Genomic DNA, 21,194 nt, shown 5'->3' with positions numbered 1-21,194 from the left:
ACTTCATCTCCTTGCCTTTGACTGGGCATCCTGACGCCCTACATGTTTTCGCAGGGCGTCGCCGATGTTCCATGCACTCTCCTGCACTTCGTGGGCGGCGAGTTTATCAATGTCGCCAAGGGCAGAATCGTTCAACCGGGCAACCCCGTGTTCCACGGTAATCCGATGCCACCCACCGTGTATAGGGTTCAACTGGTTCGGGTGCTGCCAGGCTACGACGACTTGTTACCTCCATTTTGACCCGATGGGGCCGACGAAGATGATGTGATGACTGATGTCTACTACACAACCTTCTTGTAAACGTTGTTGGGCCTGCAAGTGCACAGGTTTGTAGGACAGTAGCAAATTTCCCACAAGTGGATGACCTAAGGTTTATCAATCCGTGGGAGGCGTAGGATGAAGATGGTCTCTCTCAAGCAACCCTGCAACCAAATAACAAAGAGTCTCTTGTGTCCCCAACACACCCAATACCATGGTAAATTGTATAGGTGCACTAGTTCGGCAAAGAGATGGTGATACAAGTGCAATATGGATGGTAGATATAGGTTTTTGTAATCTGGAAATATAAAAACATCAAGGTAACTAATGATAAAAGTGAGCGTAAACGGTATTGCAATGGTAGGAAACAAGGCATAGGGTTCATACTTTCACTAGTGCAAGTTCTCTCAACAATAATAACATAAATGGATCATATAACTATCCCTCAACATGCAACAAAGAGTCACTCCAAAGCCACTAATAGCGGAGAACAAACGAAGAGATTATGGTAGGGTACGAAACCACCTCAAAGTTATCCTTTTTGATCTATCTATTCAAGAGTTCGTAGTAAAATAACATGAAGCTATTCTTTCCGTTCAATCTATCATAGAGTTCATACTAGACTAACACCTTAAGACACAAATCAACCAAAACCCTAATGTCACCTAGATACTCCATTTTCACCTCAAGTATCTGTGGGCATGGTTATACGATATGCATCACACAATCTCAGATTCATCTATTCAACCAACACAAAGTACTTCAAAGAGTGCCCCAAAGTTTCTACCGGAGAGTCAAGACGAAAATGTGTGCCAACCCTTATGCATAGGTTCATGGGCGGAACCCGCAAGTTGATCACCAAAACATACATCAAGTGGCACATGATATCCCATTGTCACCACAGATAAGCACGGCAAGACATACATCAAGTGTTCTCAAATCATTAAAGACTCAATCCGATAAGATAACTTCAGAGGGAAAACTCAATTCATCACAAGAGAGTAGAGGGGGAGAAACATCATAAGATCCAACTATAATAGCAAAGCTTGCGATACATCAAGATCGTGCCATAGAGAGAACACGAGAGAGAGAGAGATCAAACACATAGCTACTGGTACATACCCTCAGCCCCGAGGGTGAACTACTCCCTCCTCATCATGGAGAGCGCCTGGATTATGAAGATGGCCACCGATGAGGGATCCCCCCTCCGGCAGGGTGCCGGAACAGGCTCCCGAGAGGTTTTTGGCGGCTACAGAGGCTTGCGGCGGCGGAACTCCCGATCTATCTTCCTATTCGATGTTTTTAGGGTACGTGGACTTATATAGGCGAAAGAAGTCGGTCGGGGGAGCCTCGAGGGGCCCAGGAGACCGGGGGCGTGCCTAGGGGGTGGGTGCGCCCTCCTATCTCCTGGCTTCCTCGAACCTTCCCTGGCTTGAACTCCAAGTCTCCCGGATCATACCGTGGTTGGTTGCGGTACTACCGCTGCAGGTTGCGGTACTACCGCATGTGCAGCACTGGCCAGATGAAGGCTTGTAGCACAGGGCAACGAGCGGTAGAACCGCAGCCAACCACGGTAGTACCGCAGCTCCGTGCGGTAGTACCACGTCGTGAGGGCTGAGTGAGGGGATAACGGTTGGATTTTCCCCCACCTATAAAAGGGGGTCTTCTTCCCCATTGAGACTTATCCTTTGAGCTCGTGTTCTTCCCCCATTGTTGACCTTCTTAGAGCTTGCTAACTCTCAATCCCTCCAATGGTTCTTGCTAGTTCTTGAGGGAAAAGAGAGAGGAGATCTAGATCCACATTTCCACCAATCACTTTCTCCTCTAAGTGAGGGGAACCCCTTGGATCTAGATCTTGGAGTTCTTCGTGTTCTTCTTTCGTTCTTCCTCTCATTTTCCTCCCTAGCATTAGTTGCTTCGGTGGGATTTGGGAGAGAAGGACTTGGGCACTCCAAGTGCCCTTGCCATTGCATTTGGTGCATCGGTTTGAGTTCTCCACGTGATACGTGGAAGTTACAAGTTGAGAAGCTTATTACTCTTGGGTGCTATGTGCCCTTGAGCTTGTTCCTCTTGGGTGCTTGGGCGCCCTAGACGGTTGGTGGTGTTCGGAGCTCAATCATTGTGGTGTAAAGCTCCGGACAAGCATCGGGGTCTCCAATTAGGTTGTGGAGATCGCCCCGAGCAATTTGACGGGTACCAGTGACCGCCCCCAAGGGTTGCCAAAGTGTACGGGTTCGGTGACCGCCCCCAAGGGTCGCCATTTGTACGGGGTCGGTGACCGCCCTCAAGGGTCCCTTAGTGGAATCACGGCATCTTGCATTGTGCGAGGGCGTGAGGAGATTATGGTGGCCCTAGTGGCTTCTTGGGGAGCATTGTGCCTCCACACCGCTCCAAACGGAGATTAGCATCCGCAAGGGTGTGAACTTCGGGATACATCATCGTCCCCGCGTGCCTCGGTTATCTCTTTCCCGGGCCCTTTACTTATGCACTTTACATTGTGATAGCCATATTGTTCTTTGTCATATATCTTGCTATCACATAGTTGCTTATCTTGCTTAGCATAAGTTGTTGGTGCACATAGGTGAGCCTAGTTGTTTTAGGTTTTGTGCTTGACAAATTAACCGTTAGGTTTATTCCGCATTTGTTCAAGCCTAAACCATAATTATTTTAAAGCGCCTATTCACCCCCCCCCCCCTCTAGGCGACATCCACGATCTTTCACCCTGCTTTGGCCGAAGAGCCATATTCGTTTGGGGGCGGGGGACACCACCCCACAGACAACACCACCAGTCGTGCCAGCGCCAAGCCATGGCAAGACCGCCGCAATGCTACCGGACATGCCGGACATGCATATGGAACATGATCTAGACATGCATATGGCACAGGATCCGGACAACGACGACGACGAGGATACATTTACCAACGTCGATAAGTACTTGAACGAACATGGGTACGATGACGAATTCTTGGGGCCTCCTTCTCAAGAACTCAACCCTGCAAAAGACGATCGCGGTCTAGCTGGTACCACGAAGAAACCCAATTGCAACAGGCGTTGTCTGGCGTTCAGTTCTCAGGAGACGCCTCTAGCTACCGCCTTCATCGAGCCTCGGATAGCCGAGGTGCGAAATATTATCAGCCCCAACACACTCAAGAAGGTGGTCTCTGAGAAGAACTCGATCCCATTACAGGAGCAAAAGAAGAAGGGACGGAAAAGAAATACTAACAAGGGTACGAGCCAGCCGGCACCGAGTATGATCCGTGCTCAGGACGGGCCAACTTCACCTAAGGATATCTCGAGGAGGGTGCATGTGGTGGGTAGGCCAATGCTACCGACTAATCTGCTCAATGCTGCAACCGATACTATGCGGAGTCTGCATGACAGTGTTATTTCTTTGGAGAAGCGACGTCGCTTCGAGAATGATGTGGCATACCCAGTTTTCGTGGCCAAGGTGCCAGAGGGCAAGGGCTTTGTCGATAGCACCATCAGGTGACATCTTTGCTATGTTTAACCTTCATCCGCTGGACTACACCTTCATTCGGATATTTTCGCTGAGTATGGGGATGCGGATCATTAGAGATAAGACCCCAAACATCGTGATAGTCGACCCCTTCTACATGTGTGCCAAGATCTTGGGCAGCGCTGGGGACCGACAAGTCGCGAGTTCATACCTCGAAGGCGTCATTCTGGCAAACCCAGATAAGGATAACTTCCTCGTCCCTTACTTTCCCGAGTAAGTCATCCCCTCACCGCCCCGTAACATATGATTTCTTGATTTCGGTCGTTCTTTTTTTCTAACATTTCGTGTTTTGTGCAGTGACACACATTGCACACTCATCCTCTTAAGCCCGAAATATTCCATGGCCACGAATTTCGACTTGGACCGTCAGTCGAAGAAAGACTACACAAATATCAAGAAAGTTCTTGATGAAGCCCTTCCCGGCTACGCCAGATCTGGAGGCATCTTCAGTAGGCCAACTCGTAGGTACGGCAAGCACGTGTTCACCCACAATACGACGTTCCCCTGCATCAAGCAGCCGCCTGGCGGTCAGAAGGATGCCTACTACGCCCTCCATCACATGCGGGCGATCGTACGGGACCATAATCACCTTCTGCTACCAAATAATCTCAAAGATTGGGCAGCACACTTGTCGGCAATCCAGGACGCGGACATCAGACAAGAATTCTTTCGCATCCAGTCGGAGTTTGCGAAAATCATCCATCTTGATGTCCTTCGTACCTCGGGGCAGTTCTACCTCAGATATCAACTGTCCAACAGTGAGATAGAAACAACGCTACAAATGCAGGCTGGCAACGACCGCGATTTCATGACCATCATGATAGACGGCGGCTTCATCCATGCTCCGGTCCTGAGTCGAGTCGAAAGTAGTGATGTTATGTAGTTCTGAAATATCGATTAGCTCATGTTGTAATTAAACTTTAATGAACTTGTATGTCTCTTTAGTTTGGACAGTCGTTCAACTTATATGTAATCGATGCTATTTATTAGTAGGACCATGAATCGTGTTATTAATGTGTTGCTTTTCTCTTCCGATCCTTTTGTTGCATACTTATATATTGCTTATGTATTGTCTGTGAATTGCTACTAAGGTTTTGTTTGTCTAGTGCATAGAGATGGCGTCGTATATCATGTACAAGGGTAAGGTTCCCGGAGTCTACGACGATTGGGAGGAGTGTCGGAGACAGGTTCACCGTTTCAGCGGTAACAGTTACAAAGGGTACACCACTAGGGCAGAGGCGGAAGCTAGATACGCGCTCTATCTAGCGGGAGAGAGGAGGGGGCGTTGGAGGAACCAGATGAAGACCAGTTTCATCGCGATGATGCTCATCATGATGACCGCATCTCTCTTCTATGTGATGGTAGTTTAGATTATCGATATCGACTTGTAATGTGAAGACAAACTCGCTACTCGCAGTCTTGAGACTTGTAATGTTCTAACTTTGTTCTGTATTTTGAATTTGGAGACTAATATGATGAATTGTATTTGGAGACTAATCTTCTATTGTATTCGATAAATCTGTTGTTTATATGTTGTGTTGTCTATATTCTGTGCAGTAATATATTTTGTAACCTGTGCAAATATCAGAAAATAAAAAAAATCCTAATATTCATACTAGTGGCGCATCATACTGCACTTTAGTGACGCACTGCAATAAACACACTAGTGGCGCATTAACTAGAAGTGCGCCATTAGTAACCCAGAGCACAAGGTAAATATGGCCCCCTGAGAGGCATAGTAATGGTGCACTGTTTGACATACTAATGGCGCACTTCCAGATGTGACACTATTGTCTGGTATACTAATGGCGCACCCCTGGTGCGTCATTAGTACTAGTTACTAGTGGCGTGATGATAGTGGCGCACCTGTAGTGCGCCATTAATGGCCAAAATAGGTGCGCCACTAATTAGCCTTTTCCTAGTAGTGATGAATCATGTAACTAGAAAAGTGTAGCAAGTCACAAGTGTGAGACATGTCTACACAGTTGTAGCAAGAGTTTAAGCTTACACGTGACAACCTTAGAGCATCTCCAACAGGCGCACTATAAACGCGCGGCGCCAAAAAAGTAGTGGTTTTAGCGCGCGCGCTACCGTTCCCGGCGCTTCAGCGGACACGCAAAAACCGCGCGCGCGGCATATGTAATTCAGCGTGCGGGCGGAAATGCCATCGCGCGCCGCTTATTTGTTGCGCTCGCTCCCGCGCGCTGGACTCTCGAGCGCTCGCTCTCACTCCACCAACCCATCCAGCCGCGCCGCCACCGCCGCCCCACGCCACCCCATTTTTTCTGGCGATCGTTCCGGCGCTTCCCCGGTCTCTTCCCGCGCTGCCGCGGCTTCCTCCCTCTCTCTCTCTCTGGTCAGCGCCGCCGTTGCGCACGGCAGTCTAGAAAAGATGCTCACGCGGCGGCTAGAAAAGATGTGGAGAGAGCTTTTGGGATTTTGCAAGCCCAATTTGCTATTCTGAGAGGACCGGCTAGATTTTGGGATCAGAAGGTGCTTTGGTACATAATGCATGCTTGTGTGATCATGCACAACATGATCATCGAGAATGAGCGTGGCTAGGATGTAGACTACTCTCAGTATGAGCTCTTGGGACATCCCGTGCGAGTGCGGTGGAGGGCTGAAAGGGTGGCCCGTTTTGTTGCCTCCTATCATGCCATTCGACGTTCGGCAGTGCATAATAAACTCAAGAAGAATCTCATTGAGGAGTGGTGGGCTTGGAATGGCCGCCGAAGATCATCATGATTTGTGCGTTTGATGTTTGAATTATTTGTTGTATTTCTCAAAATACTATTTGTTTGATGAATTGTAATAAATTGAACTATTCATTTAAACTTGGTTGTGAATGATGTTTGTGATTTAAAAATTATGACATGTCTTTGTTTTGTGTGAAATGTGTTGTGAAAATGCAATAAATGTGGATGCGCAGCTGGTCACGCGCGCTGCATTTTAGCGCACTTCTGAAGCTGCGCGCGCTGTATTTTAGCGCGGCTGCTGGAGCCAGCGCGCTGCACCGCGCTAAACCTGGCGTTGCGCGCGCTGCAAATCAGATTTTGCGTGCCGCCCATTAGGCGCCTGTTGGAGATGCGCTTAGACTACAAACCAACATACCCTCTATCTCTAACTTGTGATGCAGGGAGGATGGTAAAGGATAACATCGGCCTCACGGTTTGCATTGCCATCGTCATCGTCCTAGTCGTGGATGTCACCATGCTGGTAGCTTACATCTCCGGCATGTAGGCTGGGGTAGAGGTCTGGAATGCAGTAGCGCAAGGGAATTAGCCATGACCGAGGGATAAGGATGACCAAATTAACGCAAGTTAGCTGCAGGACATGAGAGAAGTTCCGCGGACGGCCCCCTGCAGTCACGAGCACATAATTTGGATTTAACACAGCCAATGTCGTGCTTCTGCCTAAAAAGGACGGTGCGGAGTCCATATCGGATTTCAGGCCCATCAGTCTCATCCATGTGGTTCCGAAGATCATCACCAAAGCTATGGCACTATGTCTTAGCCCGAAGATGAACGACATTGTTTCCTGCAGTCAGAGCGCTTTCATCAAGTCTAGAACTATCCACGACAATTTCTTATACGTCAGGAACACCGCCCGCCGGTTACATCGCTGCAAAACTCCGTCACTTCTGATCAAATTGGACATTGCCAAGGCCTTCGACACTGTTCGCTGGGATTACATGCTGGATCTTTTGCAACGCCTCGGCTTTCCTCAAAGATGGCGGGCCCTCCTGACGACTCTCTTCACCACGGCCTCCTCTAGGGTTTTGCTCAACGGAATCCCTGGGAGGGACATCATGCATGGACGGGGTTTTCGTCAGGGTGATCCCCTCTCGCCCCTCCTGTTTGACATCGCCATCGACCCACTTCAGAGACTTCTGGAAAAGGCTACGGAATCCGGCTTGCTGTCTGCTATGCCTGGTGGTATTCAGGGCCCCAGGGTCTCCCTATATGCGGACGACGCTGCCATTTTTCTATCCCCCACGACACATGATGTGGAAGGCCTTGCTTCCATTCTACAGAGTTTTGGGGTAGTCTCCGGCCTCGTGACAAATGTGACCAAGAGCTCCATCGCCCCCATCCAATGCGCCAACATTAACTTGGAGGAGATTCTGGCGAACTTCCCAGCGACTACAACCCCCTTCCCCATTAAGTATCTGGGGTTGCCCCTCTCCCTCGGAAGACTTAGGCGTGTGGACCTTCAACCCTACATCGACAAAGCGGTGGCTCGTCTTAGCCCGTGGAAAGGAAAGTTCCTGAACCGTGCCGGGTGCACTGCTCTGGTTAAGGCCATGCTCTCCTCCATGCCAATCTTCCTGCTGACGGCTTTAAAGGCTGACAAAGGCATCCTCAGGGCCTTTGCGAAGATCAGTCGTGGCATGCTCTGGGCCTGTAAGGAGGCGGTTAGTGGAGGGAAATGCAAAGTCAACTGGCAAAAGGTCTGCCGCCCCAAGGAGCTCGGTGGTTTGGGGGTTCTGGACCTGGAGAGGTTCTCCCGGGCCCTGAGGCTTCGCTGGTTATGGTATGAGTGGAAGGCTCCTGAGAAGCCATGGGCGGGCTCTGAAACACCCAACGACGCCTCCAACCTTGACCTCTTCAATGCGGCTACTCGCGTCACCATCGGAAACGGCGCCAAGGCCTCCTTCTGGTCGTCTTCATGGCTCAATGGTGCCCCGCCAAAAGACCTGGCTCCCCTAATTTTCAAGGCTTCCAAGAGGAAGAATCGGACGGTCCATGACGCTCTCGCTGATAACAACTGGATCTCGGACATAGCGGTGGATGCGTTCACGGCCGATCACATGGAACAATACGTCCGCCTCTGGGAGCTCTTGTCGGATATCCAGCTTCAACCTGACACTGAGGACTCCATTACCTGGTCCTTGACCCCTAATGGGTGCTACTCGGCCACCTCCGCCTACAAGGTCCAGTTCCTTGCCTCTTTGCCCTGCCAGTTCGGGAACATCGTGTGGAAGACCTGGGCCCCTCCAAAGTGTCGTTTCTTCGCCTGGCTCGCTGTCCAGAACCGTTTATGGACCCCGATCGCTTGGCGAAACACGGATGGCCGCACCAACCTACTTGTCAGCTCTGCCGTACCTCCTCTGAGACGGCACGGCACATTCTTTTCGAGTGCCGCTTCTCCAGACGTATCTGGACGGCCGCGGCCTCTTGGCTGTCTTGTCCAGACCTCATCAGCAGCATCGGGGAGGGTAGGCCTAAAGTCGTGGACTATTGGTTGGCCGTTTCGAAGTCCACCACCTCCTCCCCAAATGGCTTGCGCTCAGCTATCACGCTCATCACTTGGGAGATCTGGAAAGAGAGGAACGAACGAGTTTTCAACAACAAGTCCTCCCTGCCATCGGTTGTCATGCATAAGATTAAGGAAGAGGGGAAGGACTGGATCCTCGCCGGTGCTAAAAATCTGGCGGAATTTGTAGGCTGATCCTCTTCCCCCTGTGTCGGGGGCGGTGGTCGCCCCCTTCCTCGTTTTTTTTGTTGTTTTTGGCTCTTGCCATACCCCCGTTTGCTTCTCCTATATCAATATAAGGCAAAAGCTTTTTTGCCCGTTTCAAAAAAAAAAATGGATTTAATTTGGATGCTTGGTGCTACTGCTCTGTTCCGTGATCTCCCAGTAATCTTCATCCTCGTGATAGTGGAACCCGGCTGCGGTCTTATGGAAACTGATGCTCGTCTTTGTTAGATCTTCAACAAATGTTGATCTCTTGTTGCTTGTTGTTTACTCCCCGTCCTGGTTTTCCGTAGTTTCTATCAGAATTTGACCACATATTTGACTAAAAAAATATTAATGCATATCATAAAAAAAATTGCTAGGTTGGTATTTGAATGTAGTTTTCATTGATATTAATCTGTTACATATAACTTATATTTTTAGTTAAAATTATGAGCAAAATATGACCCAAAATACGGCAAGAACCTGTAAACCAGGACGGAAGTCACGGAAGGATGATTATGTACCCGCGCCACTCCTGGGTTGAATTCTGCTTGATATGCATGCATGCATGCCGGTGTTTTTCTCTAGAAAGAATGGAGGCAAAAGATGCATGCAGCAGGAGTGAGGTGTTTTGGCTCTCGGCCTTCATGGAGTCGCTTTTAAGAAAAAGTCAAAATTTGAACTTTTCAGTTTCAAAAAAATCTAAAAAAATGTACAAGTAAACAAGGATGTCATGCGTATCTGTGTAAAATTTAAGGATGAAATACCTTAAAATGCAATATGTACAAAAGAAATCAATTCATCGTCTGGATGGATGAGTAGTATCAAGTGTTAAAAAGCTCCAGATTTGTCTTTTTTGCACAGCCCTCGTTTCAAGGTATTTCTTTCCGAAAATTTACACACTTGTGCGTTATGCCTCCATGTATATCTAAATTTTTATCAGAATTTTTTGAAATGTAAAAAATATGATTTTTGATGAATTTTGAATTTTTTAAAAACTGGCCTCATTGGAGTTCGGCCTCCAAAAGGGATTTTCGCATGCAGAAAGTGCTTTTTAAAATAGGAAAAAGAGTTATTATACTGCTGCTGCACTTAAACACATGTTGGTTGGTTTGGCACATTAGTACCTGATACATGTACAAGACTTCATTGCAAATCTTTGAGAAGTGAACGAAATGGTTTGGCACATAGGCTTGCATCCGCTCTTCGTTAACGCTAACCCTGACTCCGCGACATCGGACCTCTCTGGCTTAGGGGCTGTATGTGAGTACTAAGTGAGAGCGTGGGCTTACGTCTGCCGAGCTCCATGGAGCTATTGTTTAAAAGTTTTAAAAATATTCAAAAAATCATTGAAAACTTGTGTATGTTTAGTATGGATCAGTGAAACTTTGTTAGAAAATATTGTGATTTGTAGGCTACACTATAAAACAAAAATTCGGCCCAACAACAAAATAATGGCCCATTTTGCAATACATATTTTTTCTATGCCATGCGTAAAAGTATATTGTTATAAAATTTCGCACGAACGCACTATACATGTGTATGTGTATTGACATATTTTATGCTGTATTTCTTTTGTGATACATAAATATCATGTTTTTTTATTGGGCTCCCTGGAGCCGGGACTACATTAGCATTTTTGGTAATAACTGGCCCGTGGCTCACAAAATGGGGAGCCGTTGTGTCTCGCCCGCAGCAAGACACAGACCCTAATCATGGAGGTACATGTACACCAGTCTTTTATTTTTGTTTATATTATCAGAAATATTATAAATACATATATTCCAAAACAACTTTAGGTACTTATAATAAATAAATAAAAATATTCGCCACTAATTTGAAAATTGTTACCAAGGTGTAATTTTTATAGAAGTGTAAAATTAAGAATGTTGATAGATAGTATTCAAAACAAATGCTCGTGCTATTTCAAAAATGATCACACATTTCAAGAAAATGTACATGACAATTTTGAAAAAAAAATATGATGTAAAAGAATGTTCATATAATTCTTTTTTAACATAGTACAGATGCAGACGCTCATACCTACACACATACACCTACCCCTATGAATGCATGCACGCACACCAATACCCCTATGATCCTCTCCGAGAGACTGGGCCTGCACATCGTCTTGAAATTGACAAAGTTGTGAGAGATGCCTTCGTAGTCCAAGAGAGCGTATTCTCCCACTGGACGCACATCGCCAGAAGCTCTGAAACAAATCAAAAAAAATGTGACCACCAATATCAAGTTTAGGATTTGAACTTTGATGGGTTGGTTCCACAACAAAGAAGCTAACCATCTGAGTTACGCTCAGTTCACAATGTTTATGTAATTTAAAAATGATGTTTTGTACCACTAAGAAAAGTACACTACATTTGAAAAATATGTTTCCAAGATTTTTAATAAATTTTTATACAATGTAAAAAATGTCCACATAGTTAAAAAATGTTTTGTAATATTCAAAAAATGGTTCAACGTGTATTTGGAAGATATTTAACACATATTTGAAAACATGTATTCAAAAAAATGATAATCATGTATTTAAAAACAAATGTATATATTTATATGCACATAGAAAAATGTACAATTTCTATGAAAAAATAGATATCAAAAAATATATTTTAAAAAAGGTAAATGTATACAAAAGTATTCTTGACATATAAAAAATGTAGAGTGTGTATAAAAAATGAAGATATATGTTTAAAAAATAAAAAAAAGAATAAAACAGATGAAAAACAAAGAAAACCAAAGAGAAAAAGAAAAACCAAAGAAAATTAGAAAACCTGAAGAAACCCGCTACAAACATTGAAAACCTCTATAAGAAAACCACAAAGAAAAAAACTTTGTCTGCATCTACAGTTTTGTGCCGATCCCGCAACACTGCACCCATTGCAACTTGTACATTTATATGTTTTGAGATTGCTGTTTGTGACAAACAAAACAACAACTAGGTCTAGCAATGGGCTAGAAAAATAGTCCTAGCGAATCGCAAGGCACCACAAGAGACATTGGGCCTTATAAAACAGTATAAAACAAGCTCAAGTGTTGCAGTTTGTCCACCCTTTCTAACAAACAAACTCAGATAGTTCCCGCGGAAGCTGCAACACTTCTTGAGGGCCTGAAGCTAGTCGAGAGTATGGGTTGCAATAACATCTTCATGCAGATGGACAACATCATTGTAGTAAATGCTCTACGACTCACCGAAGGACAAATCGATGGTGGCTGCTCCAATTTTGGATGATTGCAAGGAACTACTTAGAGATGTCGCGAAGGTTAATCTTAAGCATTGTAATAGATAGTCAAATATAACAGCTCATGTGCTAGTTGAGCATGGGCGTGCAAACAATCCATCTATGTGGTTGAGGCACCTCCGGGTTTTATTGCCAATTTTTTGGCAGATGATGTATCCATTTTTTATTTTAATAAAGCTAGCCATGAAGGCCTTCCCGTCAAAAAGAAAACTCAATTAGTTTTTTTTAAGGATTCAACACTAAAGACACAAGTATTACCAATGTCTGGTTGATAGCTAAGACTTAAAAAGACATATTGATGTAGGCCAAGCCCTTCTTTGCCCAATCTTTATGATTTGGTGGTGGAATTGGGGAAGAACAAAAGAAAAACAAAAAGGGGGAACACACAATAATAATATCCACATCACACATGTTCTCTCTCAACATCCAAATCAAGATACATCTTGAATCTACAAGCAACAAGCAATAAACTAAAAGGGTAGGCTCTTCCCAAATCTCTATGGGCGAGATGAGGTCTTGATTATACACTTAGAGATCCTTCTCCAAGTTGGAGGTCTTGATGATTTATGATGAGATCCTTCTTCAGGTTGGAGGTCTTGTTCCTCTAGGAGGAGGTATAAGGCGCAAAACTCTCCCAGTGTCTAAGTGTATACTTTGCTAACCATATGATGGAGGAGGGGGAAGAGTATATATAGTCATGGGCAAATGAAGGGGTGAGTAAGGGTACAAGGGTTATTTCCCCATGGTTGCTCGCAGGCAATCCCGTGTGCATGAAGGAGGGTTCGTGGGTAAATGACCCATGTGCACGGGGTGTTCAGAGAGCTGGACGCAGTCCGTGGGCATGGGGGGCCACATGCCATGCACACCGGGTATCCAGAGGGCTTCGCGGTTGTTAGCCTTCATGTGGACACTCGTCGATGCTTGTGGAACCTTGCCTTCATCTTCACGGTTCCTGCTTTGCTTCCATGTTTCCCTCACGAATGGCGTGGGTGGTCGCTTGTGCATGACTTCCTCCATTGCACGTTCATCATTGGCCCAACACGTATATGTGCAAATGGTAGGATGGTCAAGTAGTACCATCCTCGAGAGAACCAAGAAGGCACACATAAAGGATATAATCCACCTTAGTATATGTGATGTGTGTGTCCCTTGGCGATGGAGCCAAGTCCATGGCGATACCCTAGGGTGCTCCGCACCCCTCCTCGGACCGAGATCCTAATCACCATTGGAAAGAGTGGTGTGGCCGTGCAGTATTTGGTGCACACCGTGAACTCATTATCTTGATGTTATATAGAGTCACTATCCAATGTTAGTCCTCCATCCATGAGATGTATCATGCAAATAACAAGTAGAAAACAACAACGAAAATGTAGCTGGTTCATTAAACTCATATCAAGATGGCCCAGACGAAGAAAGTTCACCTTCAGAAGGTTCCAGAAGAACTTGCCGCGCACCATAGTGCATATTGTGTCTCCGAAAACATGCCTAATGATGGTACCACCTTGTGTTCCATTTATGATCAACACACAACGGACATTTTGTTCGGATTAGTGCCTCCCATCTTTCAAAAGCAATTCCTTATGGTCGTGACTTCGTAACCATCTGAAACATTTTGTTCAGAGAAGTAGCCTCCCACCGTTCTCGTTGGACTTCTTTGTACCAGTTTCGGTGATTTCACATGTGGATGAGGGCGCGGGAGCAACTGGAGCTGTCTTACGAGATAGCTCAGGAGTGTTTATTGCCGCTTCTTGTTCATTTCGACAGTATGCCATGGATGTTCCCTCTATGGAAGCGTTAGCCCTCTTGGAAGGACTGCGATTGGCAGAGCATTTGGGTATTTATGCACTGGTTGTGGAGTCCGACTCACAGGAGATAGTACAAGCTATGGAGGATCCTTCGGAGTACCGTGCTTCGGCTGCGATGTTGACGGATGATTGCCGACAGGTGTTGAGTTCCTTCGGCAGGGCGACGATTGTTCACTGTGCTGGGGAGAGTAATGGGGTAGCGCATTGGCTAGCCAGGACTAGTTATAGAAGGAAGTTAAATGAGGCCTCGCAAGAGCATCCCCTGATTTCTTAATTCCCTCCCTTGTAACTGATATGATTATTATGTAATAAAGGTCACCGAGGTTCAAAAAAAAACTCATAAAAAAAACCTGCTCTTTCAACTTACTTGACTCGATAAAGAGAGAAAAAATTTCAGAATAATCTCGAGAAAGAAAAGAAAGCAAGTTGGGTCAACCCAACGAAATGGGAGAGATGCCCACTAGGCGTACGTCACGTGGAGCACGAGCAAGTGTACGCTGCGTCGGGTGCACGCAGCAGCGTGCCCGTGCAAAACGAACCTTTCGCGTCAGAGAAAATGGGAGCAGCTCCAACCAAAATAATCCGGCTTTTTCCTTCCGCCAGGCTAAAAAAAGCAAAGATTCCAATTGGTCGAACGAGTTTAGCCGCAGCCGCAGCCTCGGCCTCCCTTCCGCCTCCGTCTCCTCCCATCTATCCGGATCGCCGCGGCCTCCTCCCCGGATCAGCGCCGCCGTCGGTCGGAGAGCCTCCCCCTTTCCCGCGGCGGCTCGAGGATGGACGGCGCCGGGGGCGGGGGAGGAGGGCCGCACCCCTCCCGGAGGAGCATCTCCTCGGCCGCCGGCCCCAGGAGGAGGGGGCCGTCCATGGAGAACGGCCACGACGCCGCCGCCGCCAGGAGGTCCTCCGCCACCATCTCCCGCACCACCTCGTACGTGATTATCCCCCGCCCTTGCTATTGATTCGTTGCTATGAGTCATTTCCACGCTGGTAGCGTCGCTGTTGGGTCGCGCGATGCCGTGCAGGCACGGGGTAGCTTACGGGGCTCTTACGGAATAGCTTTCTGGTCGAGCGCTAGTTTGCTCCTTAGGCTAAGGGCTAGATTTGATTTGAAGCAATCGCTGCGGGCCGCAAGAACCATTTTACTTTTAGTCAGCGAGCGACATGATTGGTACACAGCCACAGGCATTATGATTAACCTGTAAATCTCATTATCTATCTATTATGATTGGCATCCTGCATATCTGCGTATGCATGATTGTGGAATTTGGAATCTGTAAGACGGCGGCACCAGATGTTTCTTGATGCAAAGTGGAATACAGCTGAAATCGCATGAGATGTGGTTGTAACTGAAAAATGTTGCCTCCCTCAGGATGGTGACTGGGGAGAGAACCGTTAAGAGACTGAGACTGTCCAAGGCACTGACGATACCGGACCACACCACTGTGTACGAGGCCTGTCGGAGGATGGCCGCGCGTAGAGTTGATGCCGTGTTGCTGACGGACTCCAACGCGCTGCTCTGCGGGATCCTTACTGACAAGGTGAGGTAGATCTTTCTTCTCTTCATCTGCTCCAGGTGATGCCTGGTAGACCAATCATTCTAACTATGTGCTGCGTTTTGCGGGCTCGTATCAGGACATAACCACAAGGGTTATTGCTCGTGAATTGAAGCTAGAAGACACACCAGTTTCCAAGGTCATGACTAGAAACCCTCTCTTTGTTCTCGGGGACACTCTCGCGGTCGAGGCATTGCAGAAAATGGTGCAAGGTTTGTGAATGTTCCTCCTGATACTTGGGATGCCTTCTTACTTCTTATCTTAATAATGTTGGCTGAAAAAGTGTCACATGATTCCAGGTAAGTTCAGACATTTACCTGTTGTGGACAATGGGGAAGTCATTGCGCTACTGGACATAGCCAAGTGCCTATATGATGCTATTGCACGAATGGAAAGGGCAGCTGAGAAAGGAAGAGCAATCGCTGCTGCTGTTGAGGGTGTTGAGAAGCATTGGGGAACATCTGTATCTGGTCTGTAGTCTGTTATGTTTCACTTGTATCAGTTTCTTGTATGATAGCCACTAAACGTTACTGTCATGAGTCAGCAATTTGCCCTTTTAATGCTTTCTCTATTTACTTTGCAGGTCCCAACACTTTTGTTGAAACTCTTCGTGAACGGATGTTTAAGCCATCACTGTCGACAATTATATCTGAGAATTCAAAGTAGGTAATATCCTGTCATTTTCTAATAAATGTCTTTCTCTATTATTTCCAGAATAAATGCTGTTACAGAATACTTATTAGCTGATCTCAATTTCTTAGAGTGGCTACTGTTGCACCAACTGACACTGTGTTGACTGCATCAAAAAAGATGCTTGAACTAAAAGTAAGTTCAGCAGTTGTTGCGATTGAAAACAAGCCTGGTGGGATTCTGACGTGAGCACCTTCCCCGAGTACAATAAAATTACTTGTAATTTCTATAGCAGCATTGAACTGAAAGCTACTTTATTTATACATCGATCAGCTCGAGAGATATATTGATGCGTGTTATAGCCCAAAATCTTCCACCTGAGTCCACTACAGTCGGGAAGGTAAGCAAAGCCAAAATAGATTATCTTCACATTCTTATGTATTCACACTACATTCCTCTGTATTTTCTCTTCAACTGTCATTAGGCCCTAACTGTCATGCCATCATGCCTGGAACTCTTTTCGACAGGTTATGACCCAGAGTCCAGAATGTGCCACGATTGACACCCCGATCCTTGAAGCCCTACACACAATGCATGATGGGAAGTTTCTGCATTTGCCTGTTCTAGACAGGGGTATGTGGACAAATGAGCAATGGAGTTTGATCTAATTCAACATTTTTTGCTAAGTCTGTTAAATTATGAATAATGTGTTGTCATTATCCAGATGGGAGTGTTGTAACCGTTGTTGATGTCCTTCACATAACTCATGCTGCAATTGCAACGGTGAGTATCAATTTCCATCTGCTTGGGCTTCTGTATGCGCACTCTGGCTTGCTCCTTTGTGTGTACTTTCAGGTTTTGAACTGGAAAATGTATATTAGTAATATGTTAATGCCCAAGTCATCCGGTGTTTAATCATTAGTGGATGCTGTAATCTGTATCTTGTTATAAGTTGCATGATGGAAGTTACTAAAGCAACTTCATAGAGAAGTGCCAAATATACAAGTTGTATGGACCATTAGATAGTGTATCTGCTATCTGGTCTGCTAAAAAATTGTCCATAAACTTGTCAGTGTCGTGTATTATTCGCTTTCATTACTCTAAAAATTGGAAGTACTAAAGCAAGCTTACTGTCAGTGTTGTGTATTCTTCGCTTTCATTACTCTATGTGTATAAGTTTAGAGATATCATGTCTGTATTTTAAATTTGTCATGCCTGTTTGTGTTGTTGTATTCAGGTCGGAAACAGTGGAGCAACAGGCTCTGAGGCGACTTCTTCCATGATGCAGAGGTTCTGGGATTCAGCAATGTCAAGTGGGCCTCTTGATGATGATGATGATTGCAGAAGGTTAGCATCTCTTTTTCAACCTATCATTTTGATGACGTGGTTTCTTTTCTGTGACTAAATCGCTATGGCACCTCTCAGCGAAGGATCAACTAAAGTGGCATCCGAGGCAGCAGATATAGGAAGATCAGCCTTCTTTCCGCCTTCAGGCTTATCAAGCCCTTTTGGGTTCAAGATTCAGGACAAACAAGGCAGGATGCACAGATTTAACTGTGGTATGCACTCTCATTGTGGTGTCACGCTAGCTGGGACTATATCACCGTTCTCTTTTTTTTTCCATTTCATGCCCAGTAATTTATTTACATTATAGTTTCCTAGTTTCATGTATGACGTTTCAAATTTCAGACACGAGTAGCCTGACTGAATTGATAACGTCGATTCTGCAAAGACTTGGTGATGACATTGATAAATCGAACCTACCTCAAATTCTGGTACTGTTCAAGCTCCATTCTCAGTTTGTACCCATATACCTATGTCATCACTGTCATATCTCTAAGGTTTCTTTGTTCCTGATACCATTTTACAGTACGAAGATGATGATCACGATAAAGTCATACTCTCATCAGACACCGACCTTATAGCGGCTGTGGACCATGCAAAGCAAATCGGTTGGAAGGTAATGCTGTTGTAGGTGAAGCTGATCTTTCCCCATGCCAAAAAAAGGGTGCTCACTTTCTTACCTGTTCCTCTCGCAGAGCTTGAGGTTGCACTTGGATTACGCCGGTGTTGGCCGCCGGAAGCGAGGAGCCGTCTCGTCGGACTTTGAGTACGCCGGAAGGGACGCGTGGGCTTCCGCGTACGGCACGGTCGCGGCCGGGGCGGCCCTGGTAGCCGGCCTCGGCGTGATGGCCTACCTGAAAAGAGCAGGCTAGGCGCGACGAACACGGTTGTCTTAGTGATACATACAGGATGTTACTACATTGAAATGAACAGAATTGGACCTAGAAAAAGGAAATTTACGAGAGTGGGTGTGCGATTGATTCTTGCGAGGAAAAATGGAAACATGTAATAATGTCACGGCAGCGGATGGACTGTGGATCAAATCTTGGTTGTTGAGTCAGTCCCGAGTCTCCACGGGGTGCCACGGTTGTACACCCTAAACACCATATACATCATCACCTTTGTACAATGAAAGCATAATTGGCCATCGGTCTCAGTTGTAGTTTGTCGATCATTGATCTGACTGTTTTGGGGCTTTTTCTTTTTTTTCCTCACCTAATTGGCCGTCGGTCTCAGTTGCAGTTGCCACTTCCCTGTGTGCTTCCTGTCTGACCCTGTCATCCTGTGTACTCATCTGCTTTCCACTGAAGTAGGCATGGCATGCATGGAGCCGTTGCCAAATGGTCACTGTAGAGGCGTGCTTCACAGAGTTCCTGTTCAGTCGAGTGCTGCAGCCGCGTGCTGTTCGCATTGATCTTACCGTTGATTCTTGATAACATGCCCACAGCATGTCACTGCATCTCAATCCGTTGACGCCATCCTCATTCATCACACGGATTAAATTGTCAGTAGACGGCAACGCAACACAGATTCAGAAGGCGGCTACCAACAATTCATCCCCGCGCACATGTGTGCCCACGCGACGCGCGACCACCCTATCTGGTCGTGGTCGGGCAACCAGTGCATGGTCCGCTGACACCCGCACCAATGCCAACAACCTCCCGGCACCACACCAGCACGGTCAGGAGGCCGGCGCCAGGCACGGGCCAAACATGAATCCCGTGCCAGCGCGTCCCGGTCCACGCCGTCAATACAGCTTTGCTCAGCAATGGCTCGTTCGTCTGACGTCGGAATTCGCTTGACATTTGGTGCTCTGCCTGGCAATGGCAGGCGCAGCCACTGTTACACGACGCTTTCACCGGCATGCATCCATTCTGCCACTGCTGCAGTACAGTAGTCCCGTTGTTTCAGCTGCTGGGTGTGGCGTCACTCCGGCCGTTGCAATTGGGGCCAGGACGGCTAGCATGACATGGCGTGGCATGGCGTGGACCGTTTGCTAGGCTACGTCGAGTTCACTGTGCCAAACTGATCAGAAGCACACTCACATGGATCGATCCATCCAATGCTACTGCTCATCCACGCTGCTAATGTCAGTTCCTGTCGCTCCTTCTTCTTCCTCAAGTTTTTGCACCACTGTAACTCTGTAAGACTGCAAGAATGTTTCAGTTCAAGCACTGATGGATAGGGGATTCCCGGTGAAGAAAAACAGGTGTGAATGGCCAGCGGCGCGTCGCTTCCCTGCTTTGTTGCGGCTGGCCGCTGACTAGCCTGGACCCGTCCTGCACGGCAGCGCGACCCCAATGCTCCTTTAACTTGTCTGAACCAGTAGTTGATCGAGCGATCAGACAGCAGCAGGTATAACACCGATCACAAATCGGTAAGTGCTTGGCGTGGACAGGCCAGGACTTTGACCGGAACTTGCCTCGGTCGGTCTTTAAGTGTAAACTCAGGCTCACGGTGATTGTTCAACTTCTCCAAAGGGACAGCAAGCTAGGGACAGATTGCACCCCCATATACGTAGAACTGATCTGTCGCTTGCCCAAAAAATAGAGCCAGAGCAGTTCTGTCTGCAGGCGATGGATGCACGAGAAATGTTTTTCTACCATGCATGTTATGAACACACACACACACACACACACACACACACACACTTCACTTTGTTGAAGATTTGTGCGGTCCGGCGGAATGAGATCTTCTTTCTTTGGAAAAGATACGAAATGAAATCTGATCGACCAGACAAACCGCTGGGGGTTTCGATAGCCAGCAAACTTGGCTGAGAGAGCATGACAAATCGAACATCGTCCATGGCAATTTATGTTGTCACTTTTTTATAGCGAGCATGACAAATCCGTCCACTTTAGTCTTTTGCCAGGATTTGCCGTGGTTGCCCAAGGAATTTGCCATTCTCACGGCAACGTAAATTGCCATGCAAAACAATCGATTTGCCATGCACTCTACGTCGACACAGTAGCGTTTCCGGTCGCTCGAGTTGGTGTTTTCAGACCTAACAGAATCGATCCCGATGAACAGGCACGCATGCTCTTGACATGATCGATGCACAATTCCTGCGTGATGCCAATCGCCGATGCTCCATCAGTGCGTGCAGTTCAGGGATCTGATGCGATGCCTAACGGGAGAAGTGTCGAGAGTTCATTTGCAACTTGTCTCCAGTCTCCAGAGAGGGACAGGGACGCATGCATCAAAGACAAAAGGCGGATCTGTCACGTCGACGACAGTGGGTGTGAACCGGGGAGAACATGAGATACACGCCATGTAATACTACCTGGATTTCTTCGTTTCTGCTGTATGGACTTCTTTGTTGTCTCGACTCAAAAAGTTCTCCCGAGAGGAAAAGGAAACTTGAGATTTTAAC

General features: G+C 46.6%; 1 protein-coding gene across 1 annotated transcript; it reads left to right on the top strand.

Annotated features, from left to right (window-relative positions):
• Positions 1-14,898: 14,898 nt before the first annotated feature.
• Positions 14,899-18,977, top strand: LOC123072044 (CBS domain-containing protein CBSCBSPB1). The gene is made up of 14 exons (XM_044495604.1): positions 14,899-15,222; positions 15,664-15,832; positions 15,927-16,059; positions 16,147-16,317; positions 16,431-16,509; positions 16,609-16,722; positions 16,811-16,877; positions 17,005-17,110; positions 17,202-17,260; positions 17,715-17,824; positions 17,903-18,036; positions 18,167-18,252; positions 18,348-18,437; positions 18,517-18,977. Exons 1-14 carry the CDS (start codon positions 15,068-15,070, stop codon positions 18,691-18,693), a joined length of 1,650 nt encoding a protein of 549 aa, XP_044351539.1. The 5' UTR covers positions 14,899-15,067; the 3' UTR covers positions 18,694-18,977.
• The last annotated feature ends 2,217 nt before the right edge of the window (positions 18,978-21,194 follow it).

Source organism: Triticum aestivum, chromosome 3B, assembly GCF_018294505.1.
Source record: "Triticum aestivum cultivar Chinese Spring chromosome 3B, IWGSC CS RefSeq v2.1, whole genome shotgun sequence".
Taxonomy (NCBI): domain Eukaryota; kingdom Viridiplantae; phylum Streptophyta; class Magnoliopsida; order Poales; family Poaceae; genus Triticum; species Triticum aestivum.
This window is presented reverse-complemented; position numbering and strand designations above follow the sequence as displayed.